Genomic DNA, 19,616 nt, shown 5'->3' with positions numbered 1-19,616 from the left:
TGTGTAACTGTCACAGCTAAACTACTTGTTCTGATTTGAATGCAGTATGCATGACTGTGTATTCAAATTGTCTTCCTGGGGGAAAAAAAACAAATTTTCAAAATATGACAATTATCTTTAATGAAAAATAATATTAACAATATGCAGCCACTCTGCACCTTTGATATTATCAACTGTTTACAACAGTGCATTACAACTTTATTGCTCTCTTCTGAAAGCAGTTCAAAACAGGTAAGAACAGTAACATGCACAACAACACAATCTTTTAAACCTTTTGATAAATTATGTAAAGTACAGAACTGACAAGGAGCCAGATATGAACATGTGAGTGACGGGAAAAGACACAGAACAGTTTGAACTAAACATTTGGAAGAGGGGAACCGAGCAGAGGGAAAATCTTACACAGAAAACCACATGTGTTTGTAAAACCATCCTGTCCAAACCATGGTGACTCATGTAATTGGTATCGAGGCTAGATCTGACACTCCACCACACAAACTTGCATTTTTTCCCCTGTGCAAGGGCTAGAACTTTTGTAAAACCTCTGTAAATACTCTGACCCGTACCCACAACAGTGAGCACATTCCAGATCAGTGACACATGAGTCTTGAAGTCCCGAATTTCAGATTTTCTGACAGTGGACACAAACAATAAGGAACTACCTCAATCATAGTTCAGTGTGTGAGCAAACAAATGTCTGCTGACATGGAAGTGTCTGTAGAGTGAGGACAGACATATATCATTTCCCATGTCTTTGTTTTTCATAAAGTCTTTGCCTTTATTCTCAGTATCTCAAGATATGGCGACGCTGTATGAAGGGGCGGGCGTTTCAGGGGTGTTTTTGCCCATCAGCTTTAGTGTGTTTGACTCCATCAAGTTGCTTCCGCTGGACATTGTGTTAGTGTTGACATTGGAAGAGTTATTGACATGGGAGAAACATTCATAGCAGCGCTTGCCAATCAGGTAGACGATTTCAAAAATGGAGAGGAGGATGCAGACCAGGCTGCTGACCACCATGAAGAGGGTGAAGATTCGTTTCTCAGTGGGCCGAGCGATGAAGCAGTCCACCTTGTTGGGACAGGGCTTCTGCTCGCACTTGATGAGCGAGGGGAAGTCGTAGCCCTCATAGATATGGTAGACGAGGTAGACAAAAGTAACATCCACGCCTATTTTGAAGACAAGAGTGAGGACGTAGGTCCACCACAGCCCCCCGCGCTTCTTGCCTACGTTCTTGTAGAGACGGTGGCAGTTTTCGCCATACTTGAGCCGGTTTTTGCGTTCCCTGTCCTCCCTGTAGGCAACATGCATCACCACCAGGAGAGAGGGGCAGGTGACGAAGATGAGCTGCAGGGCCCACAGCCGTACGTGGGACACGGGGAAGAAGTGATCATAACAGACATTGTGGCACCCGGGCTGAGCCGTGTTGCATTTGAAGTCTTTCTGTTCGTCGCCCCACACCTTCTCCGCGGCCACCACAAACACCATGACCCTGAAGAGGAAAACAATGGAGAGCCAAACTCGGCCGAAGGCTGTGGAGTACTTGTTCACCCCACTAAGGAGGCCCTGGAGGAATGCCCAGTTCATGACGAGGTTTGTTCACAGCCTGTCTTCTCTTCCTGCTGATGGAAGACAGAGGAAGCTCTTTTCGGCTGAAATGGCTCAGACAAAACTTCAGGTATCTACCAGACTAAGAGAAAAAGAGAGCAGAGTCATATTTCAGATATACATGAGGGGGTTAAGACAACAAAGAAACAAACTGAGGTGAAACTGGGTAATTTACATACACATGTTAAGATGTGTGGAAGGCAAAACATACAAGAAAAAAAGAGCAAAATTAGCACATTATGTACCATTCAAACCTTTTTTAAACTGAACTTTATTGTCATATAATTGGACACGTTTTAATTCGTTTCTGTGCGGAGATACAGTCAACTCTTAAATCAGCAGTTCACTCCGTAACGGCAGCGGTAAACGCTTTCTTCGAGTTTGTACATTCCGTGCGCAATTGCGCGTATCCAAAACACTCACGTCTAGAACCTACTAAATCGGGTAAAAGTGAACAAGTTCGCGTTACAATCCGATTCAGTACTTTCTATGTAAATTTGAATACTTACAGTTTTGAAGCTGTTGCGGTTCAGTGTCGCAGCGGAGGAACAGGCTTTGGATGAACTTCTCGGATGAGTATGTCCTGATTTCTCAACTGACGACGGGAGTGGAGGGGGTGGAGTTGTTTGCCTGCCATTTCTTCTCACCACTCAACCTGCTCAGGTGTGGCAGCTCCATTCCTCCAAATATTTGTTTGTCTATTTAGATGAGAAGAAACGTCCGATGTGTTGTTTTTTTCCTTCTTTTTTTAGTAATTTTGTAGAAATGATGTAAACTGTTCAAACAGGCTCCCTGCACGTGATCACTTAATTATTTATATGAAACCCATTAAGTACATAATAATATATAGATCAAATATTTTAGCATGTTTGATTTGTATACTATGCTTAAACCACTCTTTTTTTATAAGATATATTGAGATATAAGCGTCCATAATTATTTCTTTGCAGGGCATTTGACAACACTGACAGCTGATGGTTACTAACTTCAAAATAGTGAAGACAATATGCAACTTTAGAGGGGTAAGGCAAAAAACAGCATATCAATGTGACACTTTATTTGTACAAAGTAACAGACATCAAGCTGTTGTTTCTTTATAAAAAAAATGTGTTTATTGAAATATTTACATGGCAGATAATGTGGGTTCAAAAATACAAAAGACCATGAACACACTCTGCGCTCAGACATGCACTGCCTTTATACACGCATACAAGCACACACTTCTTTGTTCTTCACACATATTCTCCACAGTCAGAGATGATGACCTTCTGCTTCGGCTTGCCGTCTTTTGATCCTTGAGCCTGTAGGAGGAAAATGCAGCAATTATTTACAAAATGCAGCCTGACTGTGTTCAAATTATACAAGCTTTTATAAAAATATGAGCATCTAATAATATAATGCACATACAAAACCATCAGAGACATGTTTGAGTTCAACATTTATGGCTACAATTATGATCTAGATAATATTTGTGTTCATACTCACAAGTGTTATCTTTTATTTTCTAAATCAAGATTAATTGTTTAGAAGGTTTATCTCCAATCATAGCATTAACGGCCCCTTTGGTAAACCAGCAGACATAAGGGTTCCCACACCTTCAAATTCAAGGGCTTCCTGGACCCACTTCCCTCAATTCCTTCATTTCCCAACATGGCATAGTTTGAGACATCGATCGAGGTTCATTACTGTTACACTATTACTAATGTGTAATGTATGTAAAAAAATATATATCAAAAGAACTTCAGTTTCTATTCTTGCACACTCTTGAACACTTTCAATGACCTATGTGTTTGTGTCTATTTCTTTTAAAAACTACAGGGAATAATTAAGATTTAATAAATGATGGCACACTTTTGTTTGCAGTGAGTTTTGGGTTTTATATTATCACTGACATAACCCTTCATTTTACAGTGGAACAGAAAGCGGCTATTATATATATAAAAATATCTAAACAATAATTTTGCAGTCTCTATACCTCCATTGCACGGACCACATCCATCCCCTCCACCAGGTCTCCAAACACCACATGTTTACCATCCAGCCAATCTGTTTTGTCAGTGGTGATGAAGAACTGAGAGCCATTACTGTTTGGCCCAGAGTTGGCCATGGAGAGCTGTCCTGTAAGCACGAGAGACAAGGATGGGCCAGTTATTCACAGGATCTGCTTGTAAACATAAACCATGGCGCTCATTTACAAAGACCACACACACACACACACACACACACACACACACACACACACACACACACACACACACACACACACACACACACCTCCGTACAAAACTCCTTACCTGGAGCGGTGTGTTTGAGGACAAAGTTTTCATCGTCAAACTTTCGGCCGTAGATGGACTTGCCACCGGTGCCATTGTGGTTGGTGAAGTCACCTCCTTGGCACATGAACTGAGGGATGATGCGATGAAAGCAGCTGCCCTTAAAGCCAAAGCCCTTCTCATGTGTGCACAAGCAGCGGAAATTCTCTATATACAGATGGAAGAAAAGATGTCACTGACTTTATTTGTTTATCAATGGAGTTGACATAGTTACGCACTTGTTGTTTTGTTTTAACAGAAAGCAAGCTTCACATTGTGCAGCTAAGGTATTTATTTTTGGCAAATATGTTATAATGAATGCCCGACAGCACGCACGCACACACCTGCTGTCATGGGAACGATGTCAGCTCGAAGGAGGAAGCGTAGTCTCCCGGCTGGCTTGTTCCCAATCTTGATGTCCATGTAGACCTGAGGATTAACTCTGCCCTTTTTAGCCGGTGGCTCCCCCTGCAAAAAGTAATCATGCTTACGTCACTATCTTGACATAGTTAGGAGTCAGAGGACCACCAATGGACTTCAGGAAGAAAGCCGGCTCACCTCCTGTGTTGCAGTGTTGGTTGTTTCTCCACTCGCTGCCTCCCCCTCAGCTTCCTCTATGGTCTTCCCTGAGAACTTCTTTAGCCAGTCATCGTCTGTCCACACTGAAGGAAAAGCAGAGTTAAAATCAGAAACAAGGATTTAAATCACTGCCCAGCCAGAGGCTTCAATAACTTTTTTTTTTTTATCAGTTACCTGGTCGAGAAGAGCCTTCTTTGATTCTCATGGGCTTGGCGGTGTTGACCCGGACAGTCCGTCCAAAAAGTTCAGATTCATTCTAGCAGAGAAAAAGAAAGAAAAACACAAACATTAAAATAGGAACCTAATTTTTTGGGGGATTCACAACAAAACAGGAATAAATATTCACTGACATTAATGTGAAGCAATGCGATCCACTTACCATGTTATCAATAGCTGCTGCAGCATCCTAGACAAGGGGCATAAATAGGTTAGGAGCACAGAAATATTTACCATGAAAGTCCCACTACATTTACATTCACCAGGCAGACTATGATTAACCTCTCAAGACAACATTTCAATAAAACTGTGTACATATGATGCCGATACATTCATTCAGTTCATATTCATGTTTACCTGCCAGAGCACAGTCATATTAATAGCTGAGAATCATCTTTTAATGGACCTCAAAATCCTTCTCTTATGTTGCTCCTATAGTATACACTAAGTGCATGTCTATGTTTTATAGTTGTAGATAGGTAAAGCATATGTCAGCAAGCTCAGTTAAGGCGTGTACATGTTCAAAATCCATCTGTAACCACACATCTTATATTAACTGAATTAACCTTAAAGTAATCCATTTTCAATGTTATCTCATGATTCTCCCACAGAGGATTGTCTTTAGTGGTGTAATAGAATATTTGATGTGCTTTATAACTAGTACATACCTCTGCCAATTCAAACTCAATGAATGCAAATCCTCTGTGCTTTTCTGAAAACAGAACATAAGTCACATTAATATTGTTTAATATGTATCTTCCCCACAGTGTTTAAACACTTACCGTTACACTTTATAGCAAATTTCCTGATCTCACCTGTTTCATAGTCCAGTGGTATCTGGATGTCTGTGATGTCTCCAAACGGAATAAAGGCTGCATGTAACACCTTCTCATCCACCTCCTCTGCCAGGCCACCTGAAACACACCGAAACAGTTTAAGTTCTGACAATGAAGAAATGTTTGTTTATAAGTAAGTTATATTCAGATTAGAGGATAAAGGAGGTTTACGTGGTACGTTCAAGACACAACAAGAACGATTGGAGAGCCGAGTTCCTAAGGCTTAAGCTTTCTTTAGTTATTTGTATTATTTATTCAGACTTTATTACACACATAGACATTATATACTCTATCTGTGGCGTTGTGAAAACTGTAAAGTTTAAAACCAACGCAGTTGCCATGTTTTGAGGTGACGTTTTCATGTTTCACCGGCTCAATCTTTACGTATGGGAGCTTTTCTTCATATTATGTGCACTTTATACATATTTAGTTGCGTTTGGTTTAATTAATTATAAAACAACACCCGTAGTACGTTAGCTAGATTTACTGAAACACTATAACTTTAACGTATTTTTATGAAAAGTAACATTAACTCACCAACATACAGCACTCGTTTGTTAGCCGCCATATTTGATGCAACCCTTCAACTTTGACCCCAGCAGCTCGTCATTGGTGCAGAGAGACTGAGGCCCGCCTCCATATGACCAAATTTCCGACAGCGCCGCCTGTCGGAGGAGACCCTCTGCAGCAGCCATCAACTTTCCTCTTTTATATCACCATGTATATCAACACTGTAACTTTTAAGATACAGATTTGTTTGTTTTCTGACCATTTAAGAAAACAAAAAAATGCTTCTGTTGTCAAAGCAAGTTGTTGGAGTTCAGTGTGGTAAGTCTGTAATTGAGCTAATAATCTTTATAGGAGCAGGTGTTAATAACATAAAGGATGGCTGAATTCCATTTAGTTGTTTCACAGCATGATAAGCAAGAATGCACACAACCACAACCCTGAAACGGAAGCAGCTAAATTGAACTAATCTTTCATTTTATTATTTCCACCTGTGGTTTTCCTACTGTGACTAGTGTTGCATGTTAGCCAACAAGAGGATGAGTAAAAATTAGAGTTTGAACATGAACTTGACACCTATAAATTTGCATTTTTATTGCAACTTTACATTGTTCTTATTTACAAAATGAGTAATATTAACATCAAACCATGCAAAGGTGACAGACCCTGTGATTTAGGAGTTGTGACCTTTTGTTTAGAGCTTCCTCCACCCTTTGTTGTGACTTCATACCAATGAAGTCATGACAGTGATTTTGACCATAATGTTTCTATGCAAGGGCTCAGTGGCGATATTGCCAACTGATAATATGGTACAGGAAAAAACTTTTCCTGTCTTTCATGCAAAAATGCCTTTTAAAGAGGCAAATTAAATGTTTTCTTTTCCCTTCTGTTTCATGTATCAATCATCTATTCAAAGAGGAAACACCCTAAATTATATTAATTTAGCCCAGATGAAACTGATGATACATTATATAATTTGTGCTGCTCTTGCAGTGCCCTTATTCTTTCTTGGCCATCTCTGCACTATACTAGTTAAGTGTGTCACACATACAGACTTGAAACAGAATAACAATAATAATAATAATAATAATAATAATAATAATAATAGGCTACATGTAAGCATTAAAAGTAACACAAAAGTGGTAACCTTGATATATCATCCCTTTATTGAGAATACCACACACCCATGATAACATGATAGGATGGAGTCCATCATTTCAAATCAAACATAAAACTTTCAAGCAAAGAAAAAGAACAAAGCTCATTTTCCTTTTCGAAAAAGGTTTCTCTCCTTTCCACAAAGTGAAGTGCCTCCATTCAAGATTAATTTGCATTATTGCTTTTGGTATGCAGTTTAAAAGTATTACAGAATTAGAAAATTATCAACTGTAACATTTGTCAAAATTTTCAAGTATATTTTTAAAATTACATTTTCTTTTTTTTCCTTCTTTTTTGCATAATTGTTCAGAGGAGTCTGGTGTTTAGAGTAGGTGTAGTGAGTCTCTCTCCATCTTTGAGCATTTTTCTGTGCCCTGAAACAACACAATGAGTTTTCATTAGTAACACAAAACTTAAATTATGTATGACCAAATCAACCAGTATGAATAGTGTGACTGTTTATGTATTGCCATACCAATCAAATACAGCATGCAGTCTTCAGGATGTGGCAGCAGCAGCAGTAGTAGCCAAGCTGCCCACTTTCTGAGTGGCATCTTTCTTTGCCTGGTGGGCTTGTAGGACCGCAACGGCTTCTTCCACCTGTACAAACATAACACCAAACATGAATAATGACGCAGTGTGTTTGTAGTCCATTAGTGTGACAATATGGCAAAGGTGGAGGTAGCCAAGTACCTTTGAACGCAGAGATTCATGAGACTCCAGCATATGGAGCAATTCAGAGTTGTCAATCTCCAGCAGCATGCCAGTGATCTTTCCTGCCAGGTTGGCATGCATGGACTGAATCAGTGGGAAAAGGCGCTCACCTATTTGGAAAAACTGAGAATAAATCAATCAAATAAAAACTGAAAAGCATTACAGTTCATTCATCACAGTTTGGGATTCTTACCTAGCATCTGTTTCTGCTCCTGAGGGGGCGCAGCAGCTAGCATGGAGGCTGTGAGAGGCTCCTGGCCCTGAATGTGCACAGCTGGCTGAGCCTGGAAGGGATAGATAAAGAACATATGAAAGGAATGTATTTGTAGGTTCAGGGGTTTGATGTGACAGGAACACAAGATGGTATGATTGGTCTTTTGTCTGTACCTGCTGTAAGGCAATAGGTTGCACCACTTGGGGGTTGGGGTTACGGACACCAGTGGCATATTTGTAAGGAGGCATGGCACGAGGGCCGGGTACTCCCATTGAGGGACGAGGTCCCATGGCTTGGCCAGAAGCTAGCAGAGAGGAGCAGAATTTACACAGTGTCAACCTCTACTGTATATGTAGTGTCAATATAATGCTAAATCCAGAGATGGTGAGCACTTTGGTCAGTTGTTACTGGTGAACAAACCTCGTGGGCCCTGCGCGCCGCTGTTAGGGGTCATGTGTCTCAGGTTGGCACGGGGTCCTGGCTGACGCAGCGAGCTCGGTATCCCTTGGAAACCACCTGGGAGTGACAGAAGCAGAGACAAAAACAGTAAGATTTGATACAAAACTTAACTGCATTGTTATATGTTTTAAATAGGTCTATTACAGTTGTTAGGTAACTGAAAGTATATCAAAGATAGATGCACTATCACATAGTGCCAGATCATCACCTTGACCTCTGCCACCCTGTTGCTGCCATCGGGGGTTGGGTCGCATTTGGGCCAGTTGGTTGGGTGCATAGTATGTAGTCCTATTCTGGGCCTGGTGGGTACAAATAAGTGAAATGTATGACATTTTATGGTACTAAAATCCTACCCTACTGAAAGCGCTAATCTGACTACCTTTTTAATTTGTGTTCTGCTGAAAATACAATGGAAACTAAAGTACCAAAAGTTCGCCTAGTGACCTCTAAGTGCAAAAACTTAGTTATTTATAGCTTTCTTAACATCTTGACATTCTAAATTTATATAAAGTAACTTATTTTAAACCTGCATGAACACATACACACTCATGTTTGTGTCTACCTAGCGAATGTAAGTCCAATATGTACTCTCCTATAGCTCTGTGTTTGGTCTCAACCGATTCCTGAGGAAAATATCAGGCTGTTAAGCTGCTAAATGCTCTACAATGTTCACCTGCTACTTGCAAACTTTGTCAGTCTGTAGTTTAATGCTAGGCTGGTGAGTACATATATTTAGAGCTAGAAACATTTGCCTGCCTGGTAAGAGCAGTGAGACTGAACCAAAACAATAAAGCTGCGATCCTTAAAACTAAAATACTTTGCTAAAATACTAACAAGCTTCAAAGAACTGAGGGGAACTGTAAAGTAGAGTGATAATTATCTATTTCTTAATATAGAAATATATTATAGCCACTTTAACACACATCTCTCTCTTTGATTTTCATTCTCACACCTGTGGCACAGCTGGCATGAAGTAGCCGCTGGTGGGCTGGAACTGATTAATGATGGCGTTAGCCGGCATAGCCCTCATGCCAGCAATACGCTGCATGTACTGGTTGGTGAGGTGGGCTTTGCGCTCCTCTTTGCGCTGAGCGAGGGCCACGTAGAGGGGTTTGGAGCCAACGATACGTCCGTTCATCTCAGTCACAGCCTTGGTGGCCTCTTCGGGGGAGGAGAAGCAGACAAAGCCGAAGCCCTTGGAGCGACCTTCCTCTAGCATCACCTAAAATATAGACAGATTGTGTCACGCTGTTGCTATATTTATATTGCAGAGATGCATTATCTCTTCTCTGCTGGTAATAAATTGCTACACCTGTTTGATCGTTCTCACCTTAGCACTTGTAATAGATCCGAATGGAGAGAACTCCTTCCGCAGTTTCTCATCATCTATGGTGTCATCCAGGTTCTTAATGTAAAGATTAACACCCTGAAACCAAAGACAGACAGACAGTCAGGATGCATATGCGGCAGCTTCTTTGACATCAGTGGATTGAAATGTAAGATTGATTCGATTTATTTGATGAATTAAGGGCTTAGTTTTTACAGACCTGATAACGACTGATCCTCTCTTGTTTCAACAGCTCGAACTTCCTCTTCAGCTCCGCCTGCCGCTCCATCTTCTTCTGAGCCCGGCCCACAAACACTGTCTTGCCGTTGAGGTCAGTGCCATTCATGTCCTCTACAGCCTTTGGCCAAAATTGGTTATCATCAGAAGGAATGACCAATAAACACTCACTTTTATGCATTTCCATGAAGCCAAAGTACCTTGTTAGCGTCCTCATGTTTCTCGTAGCTAACGAATCCAAAGCCTCTGGATTTGCCGGTAGGGTCTGTCATCACCTTCACGCTAAGTGTTTTACCTACAGAGGTTAAAGATCAGATAAGTGGGGGTAAGACAGCAGAAGCCCATTAGAGTTTTGAGTAATACCAACAAATCTGGTCACATTTTACCATATTTGTCGAAAAGCTCCTTCAGCCGCTCATCATCCATATCGTCCCCGAAATTCTTGATGTAGACATTGGTAAACTCCTTGGCTTTGGCTCCTAGTTCAGCCTCCCGTTCTTTGCGGGATTTGAAGCGACCCACAAACCTGAAGACAGAGGGGGAGCAGCGACACACACTCTTTTAAAACAGTCCTGACAGAGATGAGAAACCACAAACCAAGATCCATCTCTTTTGAACCTTTGCTTTTTTCTGATCTAAAACACTCTTGATCCGGTATTCCGGGTACAGAAAGTTCCGCAAAGACACTGGAAGACCTGACCACGCAAGCACGGTAAGTAAGAGAGTACAGTCTTTTACAAAAACAGGGACAACATTCACAAAACAAATTCACAGCTACAGTTCATCATGTGACTCATAATTCCTGGGCTAAACAATGAAAAAAACCATCCAACTGTTAATATCACCAGAGGCAGGCAGATATGTCGGCATGCTAGACAACACAGTGACGACCATCTTAATTCTTGGTCCAAAACTTGATGAGGAGGTGGATGGAGAGGGATGGAGGGACAGAGTCTCACAGTACAAAGGAAAGCTCAGGAGGACCAAATGATCTTATATACCTTTCTATGATGACCTCTCTCTCCTTCCGCCATCGAGTATTGCATTCCTGCATTCGATCCATCACTAAAACACACAAGCGTGGTCATACACACACACACACAAACACTCCAAGACGTGTGACCAGCGCGTGGACAAATGAGGCAACAAAAAAAATGCGTCTGGTAGGAAAGATAACAGCAAGTAAGAGTTTTTTAGTTTATCAGTTTAGAGGTTATCTTCATACTGGTGGTGGCGAGAGATGAGCTTATTAGTCAGATTATTCACGCACAAACTCACCAACTGAAAAATACACGACAAGTCAGTTCACTCAACACAAGTGTAGAACAGACAGGTCAGGTTTATGCATTAAGACACAAAATAATAACAACACAGTTCTATACACATAAGCTATTACCATCACCTGTCACCGTAAGCTCATTATGTTTTGTACCTTCAACGGGACTTTCAATGTCATGAAAAACACTACCAAAATCATTTGAAAGTTCCAGCTGAATCATTTTAAAAGGTTTTCAAAACATTATCAACAGCGAACACCCCTTTGTCCCCAGTTCCTAGATGATCAGACACTCACACCTTGCGGTCATTCAGAAGCATGCCGTTCATCTTCTCAATGGCTCGATCAGCAGCATCCTGGGTCTCAAAGTGGACAAAAGCGTAGCCCTTGGAGCCATTTTCATCACACACCACCTGTCGCAGAGGAACAGGTATGGGTAAATATGCATCCATTAAAGAGGTATCATGGCGCAGGGGGGAGTTCCAATAGTTCCAACATTTTGGGAAATACGATTATTTGCTTTCTGGGAGTTAGATGAGAAGATCATAGCCACTCTCAAATCTATCTTCTAAATATTAAGTAGCAGCCAGTTAGCCCAGTTGAGCATAAAGACCAAAGTAATATGTTTAATCTTGTTTTTTAATCCATACAAAATCCAAAAACAAGTGTAAAAGTGACATTTTGTGGGTTTTTTTGTAGTTTGCTGGTTTCACACTTGAACTGCCATGTTTCTTCAGTAGCCTACAACAGACAAACCAAACACTGGCTCTACATAAGGCAACTGTAGATTCTCCTACACACTAAGGCTGAACTGTATTCAAATGGTTGCAATCTGCAACATCACCGCTAGATGGCCCTGAATCTTACGCAATGGCCTTTTACTTAGTGAGCATTAGACGTGCTGTATGGTGTATTTTGTTACCTTTGGACAAAGGCTAACCAGCTGCCAGCTATTGCTTCAAATCTTACTATGGCACAATTTGTGTGACATCTCCAAGCAGGAACAGTTTTTTTTCTGTGAATACATACTGCATAAAAGAAACAATATCCCTGTCGCAAAAGCTCCTCTGTCATATTTATGACAATTGTACCTTGCAGGAGAGGATGTTGCCAAAGGCAGAGAAGGTGTCGTACAGGGCTTTGTTGTCAATGGACTTGTCTAGGTTCTTGATGAACACGTTGCCCACTCCGGACTTCCTGAGGGAGGGGTCTCTTTGGGACCACATGATTCTGATTGGTTTTCCTTTCACCACGTCAAAGTTCATGGTGTCCAGGGCTCTCTCAGCTAGAGGGAGGAGGGGCAGAGAGGTGGAGGGAAAGGTCATTGTTTACATGGAGCTACGAGTCTAAAAACATATCAGTCACTACTAGTATGCATACGACACGTCATGCTTCCATCTATCGCGGTCAATACATGTATTGTAGCTCTTTCACACAATGAATTATTGTTTCCATTCTACCAATACCAGCTACAGCTTGTTTAAAACAGTTTGTCCTGCCGTGCAATATGTAACAACGGAGAATCCCTGCTCCATTGTAATTAACAAGGCACAAGTAACATGGTTAAGACACTGCAGTAGACCATGTGGCCGATGAGCAGCTGGGACAGGTGTAGGGGGCAGCTGCAGCGGGCAAGCTGGGAGCACATGGCCCCCTTCTCTAACTCACCACATGCTGCTGGGCCACATCCCACCTAGGCCTGTTTCAGTAGGAGTGCAGCAGGCCTTCAGATAACACAAATGGGCTTAAATTGTGGTGTTAATAAGTTTCATTCTTCACTTGCTCGGATCATAATGTCTTCCTTGAGCTTGGTTTAATCACTAAGGTTCCATTTTTAACATTTCTTTCTCCGTCTGTTGCTTTAACTCTCATATAGGCTCTCATATGCATGTGGGCACACATGCCAAACATCCCTTTGTTCAGTCACTCCACAGTAACACACACACACACACACACACACACACACACACACACACACACACACACACACACACAGGCCAGGCTTTCCAGCTAAAAGTGTCTGGTAAACAAAACGGAGCTGCCTTGCGTCTGCTGGCATCAGCAGTTTGGCTTGCAATTGTACTTCACAGCCTGTGTGCTCAGAGAAGGTGTGTGTGATCGCTGTCAAATGTGGACTTCTGGAAGGTTCAGAGTCAAAATCTTAGTTTAAAAAAGACCAAATGGATCTATGTAATAGGGCCTACATGGTTATTATTCATATATGAAGTGGTGTCATTTAGAATGATGGTGAAAGAGCATAAAATGTTAAGGGTGTTGGATTACACGTTATTGTTAACCATTTCTGTCATATTAAGAACTTAAAAGAGTTACGGGCAGGCAGATTTTGGGCTGCTCAGAAAGACCTTCTATATTTAGAGAGGGGTCCTGAGAGGTATGTGCTGGCATGGAGTGTGAGTAGAGCATTCTCTACCATTGATGGGTTAGAGACACATTCAACAAGAATGCTCAGATGAGCAACGCATCTCGTGAGCATTTACATATACAGTTGTGACGTGAAGCAATCCAGCGGGGATCGCAAACCTTAGCTGTTGCGTTACCCCGCATGAAATCAGGTGTACTGAGCAGTTATATTTTCATAGCAGCAAGTTATTGCCCCACTGGCACGTGGTATGACACAATGTAAATACCCAACAGCCACCATCCCCCGTGTCTACACCTTCAATAACAAATGGTGTCCTCTAACTAGTGGCTCTTGTTAGATTTCCTCAAGTGATACTACCTCCCTGGAAGCGAGCCAGTTGTAACCTATCATTACTCTGGCTTTTGGTAACCGACTCAGATAAATTGTAACAGGTGTTTAACATTGATACAAGAGGAAAAAAAGTCCACGCAATGTAAACAGCATCACCGGGCCTCCAAAGTCAACCACAACACCTGCTACTATTGCTCAGTGCTTTGATAGTATTGACTGCAAATAGAAAAGCCTCACAATAAAGACACTTAGCCTAACACTTTTGATACATTTATAGTTGCGTAGACATTCACTTAGGCAGGCGGTTCCAATAGATTAACAATTGACAAGCAGTTTAAGTTGTTCAGATATTACAGATAAACCTATAAAATTCACCTAATCCCAAACCTGTTCAAAATAAAGCTGGGATTAAATCCAAGAAGAAACAGGATCAAGTCTGTGATATTATTGCATGTACCAGACAATGCACATAACAAACATGTCAAGCAGCTGCGCTTCATGCTTTCAGTGGCTGTAGCAGCACAGGGCAATGGGAATTGGTTTCACTCAGCGGCCCTTTAAATAGGAGCAGAAATGGGTCATTTTGGGCTGAATGAGTGAGATCTGCAAAAAGGAGCTTACCTTCCCAAATGCAGTAGTATAATTGGTGTAAAAAATGACTTTTCTGTTAACTTTTAAGCACACGTCAAACTCTGCATGTGTGTAAGGGCTTTAACTATGGCAGTGACATGTATTAACATGGAGTATACAAGAACTGGGACGTGCTTATATGGGTCAAATGAGTGCTCCAGCCAGTCTAAAGAACTGCTATGACTATATTAGACAGCAAAAATATCACTTCAGCCACCATAATTCAGTGAAAGCACCATGCTTTCTGCATATTGCCGGTGTCTCCCGGATTTGATTGTGTAGACAGTTTAAAGAGTGACATTCAAACCATATGCTTGACACTGTCAATATTTGAATTATATCATGCTTGATGCCTCTTAAAGCCGCATACACTGACACGTGCAATGCTCAAACCGCATAGTGATCACTTCACACGTTTCCTTTCTTACCGTCAGCAGGCTGGGAGAAGTTCACATAAGCGTATCCCAGGGATCGCCGGGTGATCATGTCTCTGCATACCCGAATGGAGAGCACCGGTCCGGCTGGGCTGAATTTCTCATACAGCATAGCCTCCGTGATATCGGGGTGCAGATCGCCAACGTAGAGAGAAGCCATCGGATAACTCCCCGTCGCTGTGTTCATATCTCAGACTTCACAAAATAAGTGAACGCAGGGCTTCCTTCAAAAACGCCAGAAAAATATTTAAAAAGCGCCGGTATGATCCGTATCCTGGTTCCGAACTGCGCTTCAATTCTCGCCTGATAAAGACACCGACAGCTGGCTCTCTGGTCCGGCGTGTGGAGAAAATGTCAAACCTGAAAACGACATAAATCGACGTCCTCTGAAGTATGTCTTCCTTTAAAAAGATGCCAACTTCGGGTTAAGCCCGAGGCCTCTTGTTTATAGTATTTTTTATGAGTTTGCTATTTTTTTTATTGTTTGTTTTTTTTTCTTTAAGTATTAGGCTTCTTGTTTTTATGAAGATTTTGTGAATTTTATATTTTTTATATTATTTTTATTTTAAGTTTTTCAAGAACAGTGAGTTAGACACTCACGGTTGTTTGTGGCCGGGGAAAGAGACTGCGTGAGGAAAAGCATGGGCACTTTATAGAGAGTGGCGGTGCGGAGGAAATAGTGGCCAGGGTCAAACTCAGGATAGAAAAAAATAAAAAAAACACACTGAGCATGCGGAGTAAAGGGAGAGCGCACACTGTACTGCCCCAACTACAGCGCCCAGCTCCCCACAGCGACATCTGGGTGGGAAGGCTTTCATAGAACCAGACTGGACAGTTTTAAATGCTTTTATAGTTAATTATGATATTTCATTGCAGAAGCACCTGGAGTTTAATAATATATATATATATATATATATATATATAAATATAAAAAAACTCAAACACAACTACATTATTGCTCAGTGTTTATTCAGTGCACTTATTCATATGAAGTTGCAATTATTCTGCTTTGGCCATCTGCCTGAGGATAAGAGATGGAGAAATATTAGTCACATGCATGAAACATATTACAGAACTGGTGGCCATAAAGCTTACCTCAACAGATCCAGGAAGGTTGAACGCAGCCCCTTCTGCCTAGGCTCCTGTATTCCCTTTTTAATTCCAGCCATCCCAACTCTTCTGATCACACCTTCTCCCTCTTGTTGCTTCACAATTTCTTCCTCATAACTCAGTGTCTGTGACCCATCCATTCCTTTGGAAAACTCAAGTTTTGAGCGTATAACTGGTCTAACGTCATTCTTTCCTTCTTGGAGCATCACAGCTGCATCCTTCGGCCTTTGAGCCAGGTCTTCTCTCATTTGGTGAAGATCATTCTGGTTTAGGACATTTATAGTGATGTCATCTAGCAGAGGGACATCAACTTCTTGTGTGGCATCTGTGCCTGACAATCCGAATCTCCTAAACCACGTTTTTCTTTCAGATTCATCAGCAATAGCTGCTTTTTCCAGATGTGGAGAAATGATCCAGCCATCAACCAGTGTAAGAAAATTAAAATTTTGATCTTCGATTTTGTTTGTGGGTGTATTCAGGACAGACTCCTGATCTTTGGTTGAGGGTTGCAACTCAGGAAGGTCGTTCGATGCCGTGTCACTTGCCTGTACCAGCACTGTCAAGTAGTCTTCAGATTCAGAACCAGTATTCTCACGGTATTCAGTATCTTGCACCTGTCCAGGTAGCCAGAGGGTCAGTCTGGCAGCTGGGTCCTGACTCACAACCACTACACCCTGAGGGGGAGAGGAGAGCCTGCTTCTTGGAATAGAAGCAGCAGAAACAATCTCAGCTGCTGCACCATCAGAGGCATCAGACTGCACGGAGCTGGTAACAGGAGCGCTGGAGGTTTCTTGCAGTTTAGAGACAGCAGGCCCAGGGCTCGTCTCTACATCTTTGTCCACAATGACTAAGGGGCCAGTGCTGACAATGGCTTTGGCATCTGAAATGACATGTTTAGTGAGTTTGAGACCAAAAATAGTCTGGAGTCAATTATTGTTGCACTTTGACAAAAACCACAAGGTTCTGACCTTCAGTAAGGTGCTTGCCTTTACACTTTGAGCTACAGCACTCACACACCTCTGCAGCTCCACTAAGGTCCTCCCATCTGAAAGTTAAGTAATCTCATTAGATGATGTAAAAGGTCTTAAAGTACAGTTGTGTGTGTATGCAAATACCTTGACTGGATCACATTATAGTTGCAGAATTTAGAGCTAGAGGTGACACCCTGGTCTGAGAGGAGGACACTACAGTGGATGTACAGCTTCAGAGGAAAATAGTTTAAAGTCACAGCTGAACAGCACACATTACATCCAATTTATGTGAATAAAAAAAACTAAACAAAACAATTCACCTCAGAAATCAGGTAAGATGTGTTCAGAACAAAATTAACCACATCAACTCTGTTAGAAGCCACAAATTCTACGACAGCATGACGAGAACCGACAGGAGCTGTGCACCTGCAGAGAGCACACATACGATAAGTGATTGTATCATAATGGAAAGATATTACGATCGCCTTCTGAGTGGCTGCTTACCCTTTATTCATTATGACTGCATGCCTGGGTCTAGTTTGAGGATCAGGAGACGCAGAGACAAAACAGGACTGGATGAAAAGCTGCTGCTGCTCAGGCCTGGCTGTGGCAGAAACTTGGAGATTGACAACCCGGCCTCTTTTATAGATGTTAGACTCTGCAGTGCTGGTCCAGGATGCTGCAGGGAAAAACATTTGTGTCTGCAAATGAAAACAATCCCACTGGAACATTTCTGACTCATGTTATTACTCACGATTCATGGCTTTGATGTTCAAGGTCATGTCATTCTCAGCAAGTGTCGTTGATACAAAGTAGTTTGGATTGGCATAGGACCTGAAGAGTCACACAGTCCACTTTAGTATATAATTATTTGTGACCACTTGGTTTTAGTAACCCAATAGATGCACCTCTTTGGGATGCAGGAGATGTGCACTGTAGTAGGTGCTTGCCACCCGGTGGAGGGAGGTTTGAGATTTACGTGGAGAGAGTTGGTGAATATCGCCAAGCCATTTTGCATCTGTAAGAGAGTCTGGTTTTAGAAAATACTTAAAGCTGTGGCAATAAAAAAAAAAATTTAAAAAAATCTAAAGAATTTGCTCAACTCACCACACGTGTAGTTCCACACTCATCTAAACCATAAGTGAAGACAAATTGGTTTGGTAGCTCTCTGTTGCTATAGCAGCCATTACCCAACTGTATCTCCTCTCCAGTCAGCATGATGTCGCTGGATCTCTTATCCACCAGTAGAGTCAGCTTAGAATCATCACAAAACACTTCTACTTGGGGAAGGCCGATGAGGGGAGGAAACTCAGCAAGCATGTGAAAGTCAGGTGCCCGAGTTCGCCATGAGCTGAAGATGGTGTCATACGGAGGGAAGTCAAAATGTCTTTTAAACGGAAAAGGCATGATGTTGTCAAAAAATCCTGGGAAATGCTGCGGAATTCTGGTATCCTGCTCACGTACTACTGATTGAACAGCAATAAAATGTCCAACAAAAACACAGAGAAATATGTCTATTGCCCCCATTGCAAATCTCAAAGTGGACCAACCACTCTGCTCTCCTACCCCTGCAGGTGTGTCATTAATAAGGTGTAGTGGCAGGAGGGACCAGGTGCCGGCAATCAAACTAATGAGGCAGCCAGTGGCTCTTTTATTGTGAGACTGGAGGCATTTAGCAGCTGTAATTAAAGAAAGCTAAGCAAACTGGGTATTTTGTTCACGTCTTTGTTAAACCCTGAATAAATAGTCTAGTCTTCCTCATTTGCAGCAGCAATTATTCACTGGAATATATTTTATGGAGACTGAATTTGCCTATAGCTGCTCCAGTCAATACGTTTTGTGTGATGTAGTTATATTTTATGGATGCTGGTAATATAACCTTTAAAGATAATGTTGTGTACATATTACAGTTATTGTAATATAGTTTTATCATTTCATTTATGTGGGAAATGGGTGACACATATTAAAGGGACTCAAAGGACTACCAGGATGGCTCCTCTGTGTACATAGTCATTAACTACTTATTATTCTAGTTTATACAGTTGGAAATCAAATAAGAACAAAAGTCATTAACAACGTTTTATCATTGGTTACATACAGTTTCAGTGATTACAGGGGAACCTTAAAGTCACTATCAGTAACAGTAAAAATGTCCAAATCACATACACTACAATGTGGTGTGAGCTTTGTGAATAATTAATTCTCTATTTTTTGATTTCTTGTTATAATTTTCAAATATCCTTTTAAGTATATCCAATCCAGCTAACAGCCAGTCGGGGATATAGTGGCGTGTGTTTCTAACAGATCAGATTCCCCCT

The 19,616-nt window shown here is 41.4% G+C and overlaps 4 protein-coding genes across 4 annotated transcripts; all 4 read right to left on the bottom strand.

Annotated features, from left to right (window-relative positions):
• Window positions 1–94: 94 nt before the first annotated feature.
• On the bottom strand, window positions 95–2,248 carry gjb10 (gap junction protein beta 10). Its single transcript, XM_051388244.1, has 2 exons — window positions 2,115–2,248; window positions 95–1,687 (listed from the first exon to the last, which is right to left on the bottom strand). The coding sequence occupies exon 2, from the start codon at window positions 1,582–1,584 to the stop codon at window positions 793–795; it is 792 nt and encodes a 263-aa protein (XP_051244204.1). The 5' UTR covers window positions 1,585–1,687; window positions 2,115–2,248; the 3' UTR covers window positions 95–792.
• Window positions 2,249–2,691: 443 nt separating this feature from the next.
• Window positions 2,692–6,178, bottom strand: ppie (peptidylprolyl isomerase E (cyclophilin E)). Its single transcript, XM_051388214.1, has 10 exons — window positions 6,086–6,178; window positions 5,528–5,626; window positions 5,381–5,424; window positions 4,876–4,902; window positions 4,671–4,752; window positions 4,476–4,579; window positions 4,262–4,385; window positions 3,900–4,085; window positions 3,581–3,723; window positions 2,692–2,906 (listed from the first exon to the last, which is right to left on the bottom strand). The coding sequence occupies exons 1-10, from the start codon at window positions 6,114–6,116 to the stop codon at window positions 2,838–2,840; spliced, it is 909 nt and encodes a 302-aa protein (XP_051244174.1). The 5' UTR covers window positions 6,117–6,178; the 3' UTR covers window positions 2,692–2,837.
• Window positions 6,179–7,198: 1,020 nt separating this feature from the next.
• On the bottom strand, window positions 7,199–15,851 carry pabpc4 (poly(A) binding protein, cytoplasmic 4 (inducible form)). The gene is made up of 15 exons (XM_051395514.1): window positions 15,212–15,851; window positions 12,532–12,725; window positions 11,738–11,853; window positions 10,551–10,690; window positions 10,365–10,459; window positions 10,148–10,285; window positions 9,931–10,026; window positions 9,553–9,822; window positions 8,809–8,899; window positions 8,562–8,657; window positions 8,315–8,445; window positions 8,121–8,211; window positions 7,907–8,037; window positions 7,689–7,813; window positions 7,199–7,587 (listed from the first exon to the last, which is right to left on the bottom strand). The coding sequence occupies exons 1-14, from the start codon at window positions 15,402–15,404 to the stop codon at window positions 7,712–7,714; spliced, it is 1,884 nt and encodes a 627-aa protein (XP_051251474.1). The 5' UTR covers window positions 15,405–15,851; the 3' UTR covers window positions 7,199–7,587; window positions 7,689–7,711.
• A 318-nt stretch (window positions 15,852–16,169) lies between these two features.
• Window positions 16,170–18,882, bottom strand: zpcx (zona pellucida protein C). The gene is made up of 9 exons (XM_051392055.1): window positions 18,406–18,882; window positions 18,207–18,316; window positions 18,053–18,132; window positions 17,803–17,977; window positions 17,619–17,724; window positions 17,443–17,528; window positions 17,296–17,372; window positions 16,313–17,207; window positions 16,170–16,238 (listed from the first exon to the last, which is right to left on the bottom strand). The coding sequence occupies exons 1-9, from the start codon at window positions 18,823–18,825 to the stop codon at window positions 16,217–16,219; spliced, it is 1,971 nt and encodes a 656-aa protein (XP_051248015.1). The 5' UTR covers window positions 18,826–18,882; the 3' UTR covers window positions 16,170–16,216.
• Between the last annotated feature and the right edge of the window lie 734 nt (window positions 18,883–19,616).

Source organism: Dicentrarchus labrax, unplaced genomic scaffold, assembly GCF_905237075.1.
Source record: "Dicentrarchus labrax unplaced genomic scaffold, dlabrax2021, whole genome shotgun sequence".
Classification (NCBI taxonomy): Eukaryota; Metazoa; Chordata; class Actinopteri; family Moronidae; genus Dicentrarchus; species Dicentrarchus labrax.
This window is presented reverse-complemented; position numbering and strand designations above follow the sequence as displayed.